Source organism: Nicotiana tomentosiformis, chromosome 12 (assembly GCF_000390325.3).
Source record: "Nicotiana tomentosiformis chromosome 12, ASM39032v3, whole genome shotgun sequence".
Classification (NCBI taxonomy): Eukaryota; Viridiplantae; Streptophyta; class Magnoliopsida; order Solanales; family Solanaceae; genus Nicotiana; species Nicotiana tomentosiformis.
The window spans coordinates 28,365,217-28,379,960 of record NC_090823.1 but is presented as its reverse complement, the minus strand read 5'-3'; the positions used below and the strand labels follow the sequence as shown (position 1 = coordinate 28,379,960).

General features: G+C 42.2%; 1 protein-coding gene across 1 annotated transcript; it reads right to left on the bottom strand.

Moving 5' to 3' along the window:
- Positions 1-3,805: 3,805 nt before the first annotated feature.
- On the bottom strand, positions 3,806-4,808 carry LOC138902397 (uncharacterized). The gene is made up of 2 exons (XM_070190259.1): positions 4,727-4,808; positions 3,806-4,281 (listed from the first exon to the last, which is right to left on the bottom strand). Exons 1-2 carry the CDS (start codon positions 4,806-4,808, stop codon positions 3,806-3,808), a joined length of 558 nt encoding a protein of 185 aa, XP_070046360.1.
- Between the last annotated feature and the right edge of the window lie 9,936 nt (positions 4,809-14,744).

Here is a 14,744-nt window from a genome sequence, read left to right as displayed (position 1 = left end):
GTCTAGGCTCGGTGATTAGGATTCATTGTATGGGCCAAACGGTCAAATGAACCATGCCCGAGTAGGTCACACCGGCCGCAATGCGAGGGTTTATACAATTTTGTACATTATGCACAAAAATAAAAGAAAGTTTATACTTTTCTAACAAACATTTTTTTCTTCTTAAAATTATTGAGCCTAAGTGCTACTCCTACCTGAGAACAATCGAGCCCAAGGGCCACTCCTATCCGGGCCCAAAGGTATACGCCCACCAGGGGACTGCCGTCCTGGATAAGTTCAGACGGCTCGGGTTATCAAAACCCAGGGGTACCAAACCTATTAGGCAGTTCCCAAACCTAAAAGGCTATGGCTACCCTAAAAATGGTTCGGAGACGTCCAAAGCCCGTAATCAAAATATCAGGCCTTCAACAAAATAAATGTACAAGGTGAAAAAACAAAAAAAATATTCCTAAGGCACTTATGCTTGATCTTCACGAGAACCCACCTCGTTACCAGATCCTTCAGGGCCTTCTTCACCTTTGGGTTCGTAGGAGCCCTCAAAGCCTTCTTCATCCTTGGGTTCAGCCAGCTTCTTAGCCTCGACCTAGAGCCTTTTTGCCTCCACGATCTCGGCAGATAGTTCGAACCCTCGGGCATGGATCTCTTTGAGGGTCTCCTTTCGAGATAACTGCTTCACGTACTCAACAATGGCTTCCAGGAGGGCATCGGATGCCTCAACATCGGCCCTATATTGGGCCACAATCTCTTCAGCATCGGCGGAGGTTGTGCATATCTGCGCCTTTATAGCTTCACATTCACTGCGAGGGCAACCCACTCAGCCAGGGTCGAGTTCAGTAGAGCTCAAAGTTTCTCGTTCAGGTGGGCTCACTTATCGACCTTCTCTTTTGCCACTCGAAGTTGAACTTTTACCGATGCCAGCTGTGCCTGGGCGGTCTCCTTCTTCGAAGCCAGCCAGTCCGTTATTCCCTTCTAAACATTGGCCATGGCTTGGACATCGATCATTTTAGCTCGGAGTTGGTCGATCCGGTCAATCTTCTGCTGAACCCGCGAGCTTTGGTCAATAGTCTCCATGGATAAGTCTTCATCGCTAACTTCGAAAACCTTTACCTTTTTGACCAAGTCGACATGCTTCTTCTGAGCCGCATCCATCTCGGCCTGGATATTCTTGACGGCCCCTTTGTGTTGCTCGCTCAGAAGCTTATACATATCTCTTTTCTCGGCAATCTTTTTGAACTAGGCCTCGAGCTGGTTAACCTCGGTCCGGTATCGAAGAAAGCTTTTGTGATGGAGTACCGAGGCCTGCAAAAGGGGAACAGAAAACATATATGAGAAATATGAAGGACTAACTCAAAGATCGAAAGATCGTAATGATACCTTACCTGATTCAGAGCCTGTTACGCCTTGTTGAACAAGCACGGTATGACCATCTCGTTCATTTTTTTCTGTTCTTCCTCGGTCACCAGGCATCGAAGGTGGCTCGTTACCCCACAAGAGGAGAAAGAACCCGGACATCCTCCAAGATATTGATGACTATCGACCTCTTGCAGACGGGATCTACACTCGGGTAGAGAATTGGTTTACTAACTTCGGGCTCAAATTTAGCCCGACCACTTTTGAAGACGACTCCTTTCTCAGCACTTCCATGTCGCCCATCCCGGAAAACTCCTCCAAGACGGATGGGTTCACACCGTTAAAAAAGGAATGAAGGGGATCATCCGTACCATGAGTCTCTTCGTTAGACTTCTCCTTTCCCACTCGGGCCTCCTCGAGAATCGACTCAGTATAAGAAGGCGACCCTAAAATATCTATTACACCGGGTGCCTCCTTCGGGGCGAGGCCGACATCTCGGGAAGTCTCGGCCCCGGTCTCCTCATCGACCCCCAGGCCTGAGGAGGATCAACCTTATGGATATCCTCTTCAATGGCTGCTTGCTCCTCGGGGGATGTCGGCCCGTGGGCCACGAAACAATCATCTTCTTTGGGCTCATCCGTGAGCCGCTAAAGCGAATCCGAGTTGGGTGCTCGAGCTAGAACTTTCCTTTGGCTTACGGAGAAACCTTTTCTTTGTCTTCTTCTTCTTTGAGCTCGGGGAGCCCGAAGCCTTCCTTTTCTTCTTTTCTCCTGTTGCAGCTCCAATCTACCCCAAAGAGGAGGGGTCAACGGATGGAAATTCGTCCCCTACTAAGGCCTAAGCTCAATAGTCTTAGACAAACCTACAAAAGGAAAGGTGAAGAAAAAAGGGTAAGTATGATCTGAATAGGAGAGCTAGATGTTACCTGTTCGAGAAAGGGTCTTACTGTGAGAACGGGCCTTCCAGCGTCCCCTCAAGATTTTGTGCCATGAGCGTACTGAATAAGGCATCTATGAAACAATGCCCTTAATCCACTTCTTGAGTCGAGGGATAGCATTTGGAGCTCGAGCGATGGCTGCACCACCATAAATACCAGTAAGAAAAGAGAATATGAAGGTAAAATGGAGTTCAAACGAAAATTGTACTTACGATATACGTTCCACTTCTCGGGGAATGGCATAAGATCAGAGGGAACTAAGTCTTCGGTCTTCACCAAAACAAAATTCCCCTGCCAGTCCCGGTTCCCGTCCTCATCGATGCTCGAGAATGGGGCTTTGCTGGCCCGACATGTGACCTTTATTAGTCCCCCTCGGAAGATTCAGGGACTATATAGGCGGCATAAGTAATCGATGGTGAACTGACGGGATTTGGTCTTGTTCACAAAAAAATGAAGGAGGATCACGATTCTCCACAGCGACGGATGGATTTGACTGAGGCATACTTCGTACCTCTTGCAGAAATCCAAGATAACCGGTGACATATCTTTATGTTACCAGGAAGTTGGTGAAGATTCCTTTCTTGGCGGGAAAGTTTCTGAACAATCTCTGATGCTTGAAAGGACGCACGTCTTCTCGTATTTAATACCTCGAACACGTGTTGCCCCATGATTTAGCAAATATTTTTGCTGATTTTTGAGGTAATCATGACCACTACTTTTGCCATTTATAGCTTCACTTCTACTCATTATTTTACTTCTTTACTTATAAAATCTTCATAACTATTTCTTATTTTCTACTTTCACTCTTCAGCTTCTTAGAGAATCTTCATCTCCCCCAACACTCTTAGGAAAATGTTTTACTGCCTTCATTGCTAACTTCGAAGTTACAGTAAAAAGGCAACTTTTTCCTAAGAGTGGTAGTAAAAAGGCAGTAAAACATTTTCCTAAGAGCCAACCAATCGGCAAACGACATTGCCTCCCATATAAGGTCTCATACAGAGCCATCTGGAGGCTCGCCTGATAGTTGTTGTTGTAGGCGAACTCCTCAAGAGGTAAGAACTGGTCCCATGAACCTCTGAAATCGACAACACATGCACGTAACATGTCCTACAAGATATGAATAGTGTGCTCGGACTATCCATTCGTCTGAGGATGAAATGCGGTACTCAGCTCGACCCGCATGCACAACTCATGCTGCACGGATCTCCAAAAATATGATGTGAACTTTGTGCCTCGATAATAAATGATGGAAATGGGGACACCGTGCAGGCGGATAATCTCCCGGATGTAAATTTGAGCCAACCGCTCTAAAGAATAGGAGGTCATCACTGGAATGAAGTGTGAAGACTTAGTCAACCGGTCCACAATAACCCAGACTGCATCATACTTCCTCAAGGTACATGGTAAGCCTACCATAAAATCCATAGTGATTCGCTCCCACGTCCACTCTGGTATCTCTAGCCTCCGAGTCAATGCACCCGGCTTCTGCTTCTCGTACTTCACTTATTGACAATTCAATCACCAAGAGACATAAGGAACAATATCTTTCTTCATTCTTCGCCACCAATAGTGTTGTTTCAAGCCACAGTACATCTTTTTGACACCTGGATGAATGGAATAGCGTAAACTATAAGCCTTCTCAAAGATCAACTCTCTCAACCCATCGAGATTCGGACCACAAATATGGCCCTGAAGCCGCTTACCACCATCATCTCCAATCACAATCTCTTTGGCACCACCCCGCTGCACCGTGTCCTTCAACACCAATAAGTGAGGATCATCAAAGTGGTGAGCCTTGATACGCTCCAAAAATGATGATTGTGCCACAACACAAGCAAGAACACCGCTAGGCTCCGAAATATCCAATCTCACGAATCGATTGTCCAAAGCCTGAACATCCATAGCTAGTGGCCTCTCCATTACCGGTAAAAATTTCAAACTGCACATGCTCTCAGCCTTCCTAATCAATGCATCGGCCACCACATTGGCCTTTCCTGGATGATATAATATGGTGATATCATAGTCTTTTAGCAACTCCAACCATCTCTGCTACCGCAAATTAAGATCTTTCTGCCAACTCTACGTCATGCACATGGTGATTCTTCTCATGAACCTTCAATTGTCAAGATGTGTAGGCAATCACCCTACCATCCTGCATCAACACCGCGCCAAGCCCAATACGCGATGCATCACAATACTCGGTGTAACATCCCGAACCTGTAGGCAACACCAACACCGGGATGTAGTCAATGCAATCTTGAGCTTCTAGAAGCTCAACTCACACTTTTCGGACCATCTGAAAAGAGCACCCTTCTGGATCAACTTGGTATGAGATAGATGAAAACCCCTCCACGAACCGGTGGCAGTAACCCGCCAAACAAAAGATTCCTTCGTGTTACCAGGAAACCCCTACTTTCTAGTGACATATCTTTATGTTACCAGGAAGTTGGTGAAGATTCCTTTCTTGGCGGAAAAGTTCCTGAACAATCTCTGACGCTTGAAAGGACACACGTCTTCTCATATTTAATACCTCGAACACATGTTGCCCCGTGATTTAGCAAATATTTTTGTTGATTTTTGAGGTAATCATGACCACTACTTTTTCCATTTATAGCTTCACTTCTACTCATTATTTTACTTCTTTACTTATAAAATCTTCATAACTATTTCTTATTTTCTACCTTCACTCTTCAGTTGCTTAGAGAATCTTCATCTCCCTCAACACTCTTAGGAAAATGTTTTACTGCCTTTTTACTACCACGGCTTCTTCTACTGCATTCTTTAAAAATACTGGCCTTCTCTTCGGTGGAGACCCAAAGAAATACAAAGACGTTGATTTTGATTATGAACCTCCCACTGTAAACATAATCATACCAAAATACCTCAATACTACTAATGACTTCCAAGAGAAGTCCCCTTCCGGAACTTCACGGACTTGGCCTGTTAGTAGGCATCCCTCCTCCATTCTCCCTTCTAGTATCCCTGCTATGAAGGAGGACTGCAACTGCCCTAACCTTGACATCCTCATTCCGGATACGATAGAGCGGGTTACCTTTACCAATGAGGGTTTTACGTATGTTTATACGTATCCTTTTACATTGGGTCCATTCTCCATAGGGTCGAATGAAGGGCTTGACCCTGTAATTTTAAAGTTTTACCAACGGTACCGGGTTTGCTTAGCACAAGTAAGCCCATCTATATAACAAATTGTGGCTTGCCTTCACTAATTGTGCATGGAGACTGGGGAAACCCCAACCCTTGCACACATGATGAATCTCTACTCCCACAAAAATTTCTATGGGGGAGTAATAAACTTCAGCAAACGTGGCCATCATACTCTTCTCACCAGTGTAGATGATGATAATGATTGGGGGTGGATGAAGCAATTTGTCATCATCTCTACCAAGGACATCACCCCGACCATAATTCCGTCTTTTCATGAATCGTGGAATCCCTTTCGTAAGCTTACGATTATTCATTTCCTTCCTTCGTGAAAAGATTGTTTCATGTTTTTGCTGACCTCTTTGTTTCTTTTGTTCTAGCTACTCGGTGGGAACCATCACAGGTTCAAGACCTGGACCAGTGGGTTCAAAAAATAATCACAACTCCAGAATCCCATCGGTGGAAGGAAATCCCATCAGTGAAAGAATCATGGTAAACCGAGTCCTTTTTTCTTTTATCTTTGCATGAACAGAGTTAACTTGCAATGACCCGGCCGGTCATTTTGAGAGTTATAGCCCCGTTCCCCCATTTACTTCTCATTTTGAATCGAGACACTTAGTCTCAAAGTTGGGATCTTAATTTGAAATGGTTGATCGGATGTTGACCTATGAGTAAACGAATCAGGAATGGAGTTTTGATGGTTTTGTTAGCTCCGTTGAGTGATTTTAGACTAGGGAGCGTGTCCAGATTGTGATTTTGAGATCCGTAGTGAAATTAGGCTTGAAATGGTGAAAGTTAGATTTTTGGAAAGTTTGATCGGGAGTGGACTTTTGATATCAGGATCGAATCCGAATCTAAAAGTTGGAGTAGTTCGTAATGTCATTTGTGACTTATGTACAAAATATGGGGTCAATAGGACTCGATTTGATAGGTTTCGGTGTCGTTTGTTGAAGTTGGAATTCCTTAGTTTTAATAGGCTTGAATTGGGGTGTGATTCATGTTTTTGTTGTTGTTTGAAGTGATTTGAGGGCTCGACTAAGTTCATATCGTGTTTTAAAACTTGTTGGTATGTTTGGTTGAGGTCCCGAGGGCCTCGGGTTAATTTCGGATGGTTAACGGATAAATTTTGAACTTGGTGTTATGGCCAAAGTTTTCTGGTGTCTCTGATTTGGTTTCCTTGTACGCGATCGCGTAGGATTGTTTGGGGCAGTGGTGATTTTTGCCCTATGCATTAACGAGTGGTGGTAAGCGATCGCGTAAGTTTGGCTAGCTAGTGCATCGCGAACGCGTGGGCATTGCCGCATTCACGAAGAGGAGAGGAGGCCTAATCTCAATGGTCTTAGGAAAACCTGCAAAAAGAAAGGTGAAGAAAAAGGGATAAGTATGATGCGAATAGGAGAGCCAGATGTTACCTGTTCGAGGAAGGGTCTTACCGTTAGAACGGGCCTCCCAGCGGCCCCTCGAGATTTTGCGCCATGAGCACTCTGAATAAGGCATCTATTAACAAATTCCCTTGATCCACTCCTTGAGCCGAGGGATAGCGTTTGGAAGTCCAGCAAAGGCTGCACAACCACAAATACCAGATGGTTAACGGATCAAATTCGGACTTAGAAGTAAAAACTGAAGTTTCTACCATCTGATGCAATCGCACCTGCGAAAATTTCATCGCAGGTGCGAGCTTGCAGAAGCGAGCCTGGCAAGCGCAGATGCGGGCAGGGGGCTATGAGGCATTGATCGCAGGTGCGAGGAAAAATTCCGCACCTGCGTGAGTGCAGATGCGGAAGGATGCACGTAGAAGCGAGATTGCTGGAAGCTGAGAATTTTCGCATCTGCGATGTCTTTCCCGCAGATGCGGCCTCGCAAATGCGATGGTTTCCTCGCAGATGCGCATACTGGGCAGGCAAGTCAAGTCCGCAAATGCGACATTTTTCTCACACAAGCAGAGGCGCAGGTGCGCAAATACTCTTCGCATATGCGGATTAACTGGACAGAACCTTTAAATTCGAGGGTTCGACATTTTTCACCTATTTTCGGATTGTGGAGCTCGGTTTGGGTGATTTTGGAGAGAAAATTTTTCACACAATTTGGGATAAGTGTTCTTGACTCCCTTGTAATTATATTTCATGAATTAATCTTCATTTTTGGTGTAAGATTATCGAATCTTCAAGAGAAATAGAAGAAATTTTTTATAATGTCACAAAACGAATTTTTCGAGTTTGAATACCGATTCGGAGTCGGATTTGAGTGAAATTAGTATGGTTGAACTTGTAATTGGATGGGTTGTCGTATTTTATGAGTTTCGTCGGATTTTAAGACGCGGTCCCCACGGGTGATTTTTGGGAGGTAATTTCGAGTTTTGTGAAAAATATTAGTATTTTGATATGGTATAAATTCCTATATTTTTTATGGGATGAATCAAATTAATTGTGATTAGATTCGAGCTCTTTGGAAGTTGATTCGCACAGAATGGAATTTTTGGAGCATTGCTTAGCTTGCTCGACATTGGATTTGGCTTGTTCGATGTAAGTAACTCTTCTAATCTTGGAGCTGAGGGTATGAACCCTAAATATATGTATTATGTGAATTGTTGGGAGGTAATGCACATGCTAGGTGACGGGCGTATGGGCGTGCACTATAGAAATTGTGACATAATTATTTCTGTAGAATTTTATAATTAAATAATCTTGGCATTTTCCATGCGGTTCTATGTGTTAAAGAAATTGAGCTGAAAAGCATATTAAAAATCATGTTGAGGCTATGTGCCAGTATTATGGGGACCCACAGAGGTCATATTGCTGTGAATTATTTATTTTAAATTAAAAATTCATACTCAGTCATATTCATGTCATTACATATCATATCTCAGTCTCTGTTGTTATTTATTGATACATCATATCATAATTTTAGGGCTATTTTCATGACATTGTGAGCCCATGAGAGAGAGACTGGAAAGATTGATGACTGAGTGAAGCCAAGGGCCTGATTGTGAGGATTATTATGTGGATCAGGGTTGCCCGCCTGCAGCAGACCTTATATGCTTTATTATAGCACGTGAGTTGTCCGTGCGGATCCAGATATTATTATAGCACGTGAGTTGTCCGTGCAGCACGTGAGTTGTCCGTGCGGATCCAGATATTATTATAGCACGTGAGTTGGTCATACAACATGTGAGTTGTCCGTGAAGATTATAGCGCTTGGGCTGTAGGAGCCCCTCATGAGTCTGTACACATCCCTAGTGAGCGCAGGTACCTATTGAGTGCGAGTGCAGAGCGATTGGGAGGATTGAGTGACTGAGAGGACTGAGTGAAATGATACTCTGGGAGTATGCATATGATTTTATCACTGAGTTGCATCGCATTGACATGCACACATGACATACAGGCATAAAGACGTATTTTTTTCTCATGCTGTACAGTATCACATCATTCATGATTTCTCACACATGTTGACAGATGGGCATAGTGATGCATTTGTTTTACACAGGTTATCTGGAAAGAAAAATAAAACATCTCATTTATTATTGAAAGGATTTTGGAAAAATTATTGCCTTCAAACTTATTCATGTTTTTGGCAACTTCTGTAAACGATTTGGGTTTTCATTAATGTACTTGAAAGGAAGAACTATTATTCTTTTGAAATCATGATTTAGCTGAGAATTTTTATGTCTGAGTTACTTATGGTATTATTTTCTTTACGTTGTTATGGACTGTTGTGGACTATTGGTTTGGGAACCGACCTTGGTAAAAGCCCGTCACTACTTTCAACTTAAGGCTAGGTTTGTTACTTACTCAGTACATGGGGTTGGTTGTACTGATACTACACTTCTGCACATTGCGTGCAGATGTTTGCTGTTGTTGTTGTTGTGCTTGTTGGTTGCCGGATTTGAAGATGTACCCGCGTTCCTGTTGTAGCTGCCTCTTTTTCATGGTAGCCTTAGATTTATAAAAACTCTGTTTATGTACTATTCAAACAGACTATGTATTTATTTCATTTCCGCTTTATAAACTCTATTCTTAGAAGCTCATGATTTGTACTATCAGTTCTTGGGGAATATATAAGATTAAGATCTTTATTTACTTAAATTGCTTTAATAATTATTATTGGAATTGGGTAGTTAAAAGTTGGCTTACCTAGCAGGTTGGGCTAGGTTCCATCACGATTAGTTAAATTTTGGGTCGTGACAGGGTGATATCAGAGCTCTAGTTTCATAGGTTCTACAAGTCATGAGCAAGTGTCTAGTAGAGTCTTGCGGATCGGTATGATGATGTCCATACTTATCTTCGAGAGTCTACAGGGCATTTAGGATATATACTTCCCATCTTTCCTTCCTTATCGTGTGGAATTGATTCAGCTTGAGACATAACTCTTTGAATTCCTTCCACATATTCGTATGCACACATGAGCGCTCGATATCAGCTGTGCATCACCGGCTTGTGATTCTATGAACGAGGTTCGAGATGTGTATTATGTATTTCGGTGATGGGCCAGTATGGAGGAATTGAGGCCATGGTTAGACTGCACCTTAAGCTCAGTAGCTTCAGTTGTAACTTATACATTTGGACTCATATGTCTGGTAATGTCCCTACAAGTGGAATTTATAGCTCAATGAGCGGTGGAATGGCCTTATGATGAGTATGACGTAACTGCGGGATGTGTTAAGCCTATTTGAATATGACGAGAAGTGTTTCCGTGAAATGTAAAGGAAAGGACATTGGGTTCTTGATTTTCGTTTTGATGTGACGTGCAGTCTCGAGTAGAAATGTTTTGAAAGATCTTTCACGTGTTTAAATTTTGGGACAAGTTAAACTCTCATGTCTGGTTAATGAGTTTGGACTCATATAGACTAAGTGATTGCATAGTAATTATGACTGCGAAAGGGTATAACAAGGTACCAGTTTGAGGCTAAGCAGGTGGGTTATCCTCTGCGAAGTAATCTACGTTAGGTGTATTCCTTATGATGTGAGTAGAGAGTTTCTTTTCTGCCGACGGGGCGTATGGGTGGAGATTTGAATTTGAAGTTGGCTGAGAAAGTTGACTTGAGTGTCAAGAGAATGATTGCGAGTTTAGCGGATGATTTGGGGTATTTTTATGGTTGGCATTGCATGAGTTTGAGAAGAGGTTTTGTTGAACTGACTGTGGCATCATGACAGTAATAGAGTATGAGTATTGTGAGTTATGAAGTATTTTAATCTACGACTTTGAGCCAAGTGGGGGAGTCTGCTATAAACAAATCAATTCATGGGTATGTGTCAAATATTTATTTGGGTCTGAAGTATACTTGGGAATCAGTTATGACTTGAAGAGGTGGAGTTCGAAAATGACTCGAGTAAATAAATTCCTAGTTACGGGTTATATTGCACTTATGAGTATATGAAAATTGTGGGATGAGTGAATTGTTATTCGTGAATGATATAGTTCCATGGAGTATGAAATTGATCGATGGTATTAAAAAGTAGAGTTAATTCTTTGAGTGTTGTTGCGCTATTGGGGCACGTGTCTGTTGGCCCATTTGGGCAGTGTAATTTGGATTTGAACAAAAGGGGTGACTCTCAAGAAAGTTCCTATAGGTTCGAGGTTTATATAGAGCAATTGAGAATATCTCCGGACTTGTGTATGGATAAAATCTGAGATTTGTATTTGATGGTACATGGACTTACGGAAATGTTGTATGGCTATGGATTCTACATTTTAGTATAAGGAAGGTAAGAAGAATAATTTCAAATTCATATAAGGTATTCTCAGAGTGAGTGTTACAGTTGTGGTATTTTTGAAGGTGCTTAAGAAGAATACAGTTGCTTATGGGTCGTAGGGCGTTGTGGTTCTATGCTAGGTTTGTGGGGTGAGTTGTGGCTAAAGATCTTGGCGTTTTAGCAAGGAGAAGTATCAATCTGAAGACAGATTCAGAAGAAACTCGGAGAAAATAAGACAAACGGGTAGTAGGTTGGATCAGTATGGTGATGGATGTGATCGATTCTCTAGGTGCTTATGATGTGGGGTTTTCTACAGGTGTTTTGTGGCAATACACCTGGGTTTGGTGACCTGCGTGGCTTGGTTGAACTAGAGAGATCCAACTCTGATGGCTTGATTATGTGCAAATGGATTCCAAAGCATTCTCGAGGATTTCTAACACGGTTTGAGATGGGTATTTTCCTACCAGCCTGAGGAGCATGTTGAGTATTGTGATTGTCTAGCGGATGGAATCAGATGGAAGGCTTCTGGCTGATCGGATATGTATTTTACTTGTGACTCAGAATGATTATGAGGTTCTCGTATTTTTCAAATGATGACATGATAGATGTGTTGTGTTGTATGGAATTAAGGTTGGCGTGTGCAAGGTCACGGTTTAGCTTTGAAAGGGAGGTCATAAATTCTAAGAGGGGATGAACAGTTTTTGATCTTTAGATGAATGCTATCACTATTTGATGTTGCGTGAGTAGAGTATACATTTCAGAAGACGCACTATGCTTTGAATTATGGATATTTTATAGGTATTGCATCATTTTCATGGTCGATCGACTACTGATTTTAAGACGTTGCTATTTGGCATGAAAGAATGGAAAAATATTCCTCGTGGGATGATTGTGTATGAGAAATATGTTAGACGTTCTGGCGGTGGAGATGGAATCATAAATGGTGATTCGTGTGTTCTATGGATTTGGAGCAGATTGTTTCATGATTACGGATTGTGAAGTCGTGGCCGAAGCTAGCCAGATAATGGTATGTATTATGACTCCGTCATTGTAAATTTTCAGAGGGTTATTTATTTATTGTGGGTGACCAGAGTTGATTTGGGGGTCCATTGGTAGGCCCAATTAGGAGGTGTATTATACACCGAGTCGGATTGGTTGGCTCCGTACTACTATTGTCGAAGAATGTGTCATTCGGTTGATGTTGAGCTTATTCGTGTTCTGAGATAATCTGTGAGTTACTCCTTTATGCTACGAGGAGTTGTGATTCATTGGTTATGTGCACACATGGTGCAGTTCTATTGGGGGCCTTATGGCGGAATTTGAACAATATGAGTATTTGGGTATTGCATGATTGATTGCGTATGGGTTATGTTCTTTCGGGTTTGTGTGGCATTGTGTCATTTGCTTCTACATGGTTATGTAATGCACTTTGAGTACTTGATGTCAGATTGCGTGTGGTTATTGATTTTGAGCAGGGTGACTCGAGGTAGATAATATGGACCAATGTTTGGATGAGGTTGCGCATTGTAGCGGAGTTATGTTAAGGTATGAACCTTGTGTCAGAATCATGTGATGGTTCTACGGTGTGTGATGGATTTTTAGTATTTCTTGTGGCGGTACTTGTTAATCTAGCGAGGCAGTACTCTCATTTGAGTTATTTTCCACGAATGAGTTCATTTGAATTATTGCTTATGGGTGCACGAATGGCATAGGTTATGGCTCTGAGTTATATTAGTGCGACATGTCTGTAGAATAGATGTGTTTAGTAAAATAAGGTCATTGAACCTGGAATGGATACTATCAGGTTTGAAATGATATATTCGAGAGGATAATATTAAAATTCAGCTTAAAAAGTGATTAAGGTTCTGGTTGGGGTGAGAGAGCTCCATGTCTTGTTGATCTGATAAGGGGTCCTAAGATTTCTGCATGTTTCTTTTATTATCAACAGTGTACAAAGGTTTTGGGATGAAGTTTGGTTCGATATGGGGTTTAATACTAGTACTTGATTGGTTTTAGAGTAGTTGCTGTGATCAGGAATGGTGCTACGAGCATGCGAGTTGTGTAATATGCTGGGTGATTATATCTGTGGTTATAGTTATAGCTCGATGCAGCTTGTTCGGACTTATACAGTGTGTAGATGTGAGATTCAGGTCTTGAAAAGAATTTTGGATGTTAGAAATTTGGCTCCACGGGTTTTGGGCTAAGGTTAAATTAACGATTTTCAGTTATGTTGTGTGGTCAGGCCTATATAGAATAGGGTGATGTGAGATCACCCCCGGATACGTGTGTGGTAAGATAGAACAGTGATTTGATGGCTTGGAAATAACTCTTGGCACGTTCAAGGACGAACGTATGTTTAAGGTGGGGAGAATGTAACGACCCGGCCGGTCGTTTTGAATATTTCAACCCCGTTTCACCATTTACTGCTCAAATTGTACTTTACAGTTGTTGTGTGAATTTTTGGAGTAAATAGTTCGGGTCCAGTAAGGTTTTGGAATGAATTGGAATACTTAGTTCCAAGGTTTAAAGCTTAAGTTAAAATAGTGATCAGATATCGGCTTATGTGTAAACGACCCCGGAATGGAGTTTTGATGATTCCAATAGCTCTGTATGGTGATTTATGACTTAGGAGCGTATCCAAAAAATTATTTGGAGGTACATAGTGAAATTTGGCTTGAAATGCAAAAAAAAATTGAATTTTTGGTAAGTTTGACCGGGGAGTTGATTTTTTTATATCAGGGTCGAAATTCAATTCTGGAAATTGGAATAGGTCCGTAATGTGAAATGTGACTTGTGTGAAAAATTTGAAGTCATTCCAGATTTATTGATGTGTTTCGGCACAAGATATAGAATTTGAAGTTTCAAAGTTTAATAATTTCGAATTGAGGTGTGATTCATCATATTGATATTGTTATGTGTGTTTTGAGGCCTCGAGTAGGTCCGTGTTATGTTATGGGACTTGTTGGTATGTTCGGACGGGGTCCCGAGGGGCTCGGGTGAGTTTCGGATGGTTAACAGATCAAATTTGGACTTAGAATGCAATCGCACCTGCGGAAATTCCATCGCAGGTGCGAGCTCGCAGAAGCGAGCCTGGAAAGCGCAGATGCGGGCAGGGGGCTGTGAAGCATTGATCACAGGTGCGAGGGAAAATTCCGCATCTGCGTGAGCACAGATGCGGAAGGATGCGCGCAGAAGCGAGATGGCTGGAAGTTGAGAATTTTTGCATCTGCGATGTCTTTCCCGCAAATGCGATGGTTTCCTCGCAGATGCGCATACTGGGCAGGCAAGTCAAGTCCGCAAATGCGACGTTTTTCTCGCACAAGCGGAGACGCAGGTGTGCAAATATTCTTTGCATATGCGGATTGACTGGACAGAACCTTTATATTCGAGGGTTAGACATTTTTCACCCATTTTCGGATTTAGAAGCTCGGTTTGGGCGATTTTGGAGAGGAAAGTTTCCACACAACTTGGGGTAAGTGTTCTTGACTCCCTTGTAATTATATTTCATGAATTAATCTTCATTTTTGGTGTAAGATTATCGAATCTTCAAGAGAAATAGAAGAAATTTTCTATAATGTCACAAAACGAATGTTTCGAGTTTGAAT

Excerpts from the sequence above, each read along its gene's own strand:
- LOC138902397 (XM_070190259.1), bottom strand. The coding sequence starts at position 4,808 with ATGAGAAGACGTGTGTCCTTTCAAGCGTCAGAGATTGTTCAGGAACTT. Across the intron at positions 4,282-4,726 it reads GAATCTTCACCAACTTCCTG|GAAAGGCCAATGTGGTGGCC; the intron begins GTAACATAAAGA and ends TATATCATCCAG.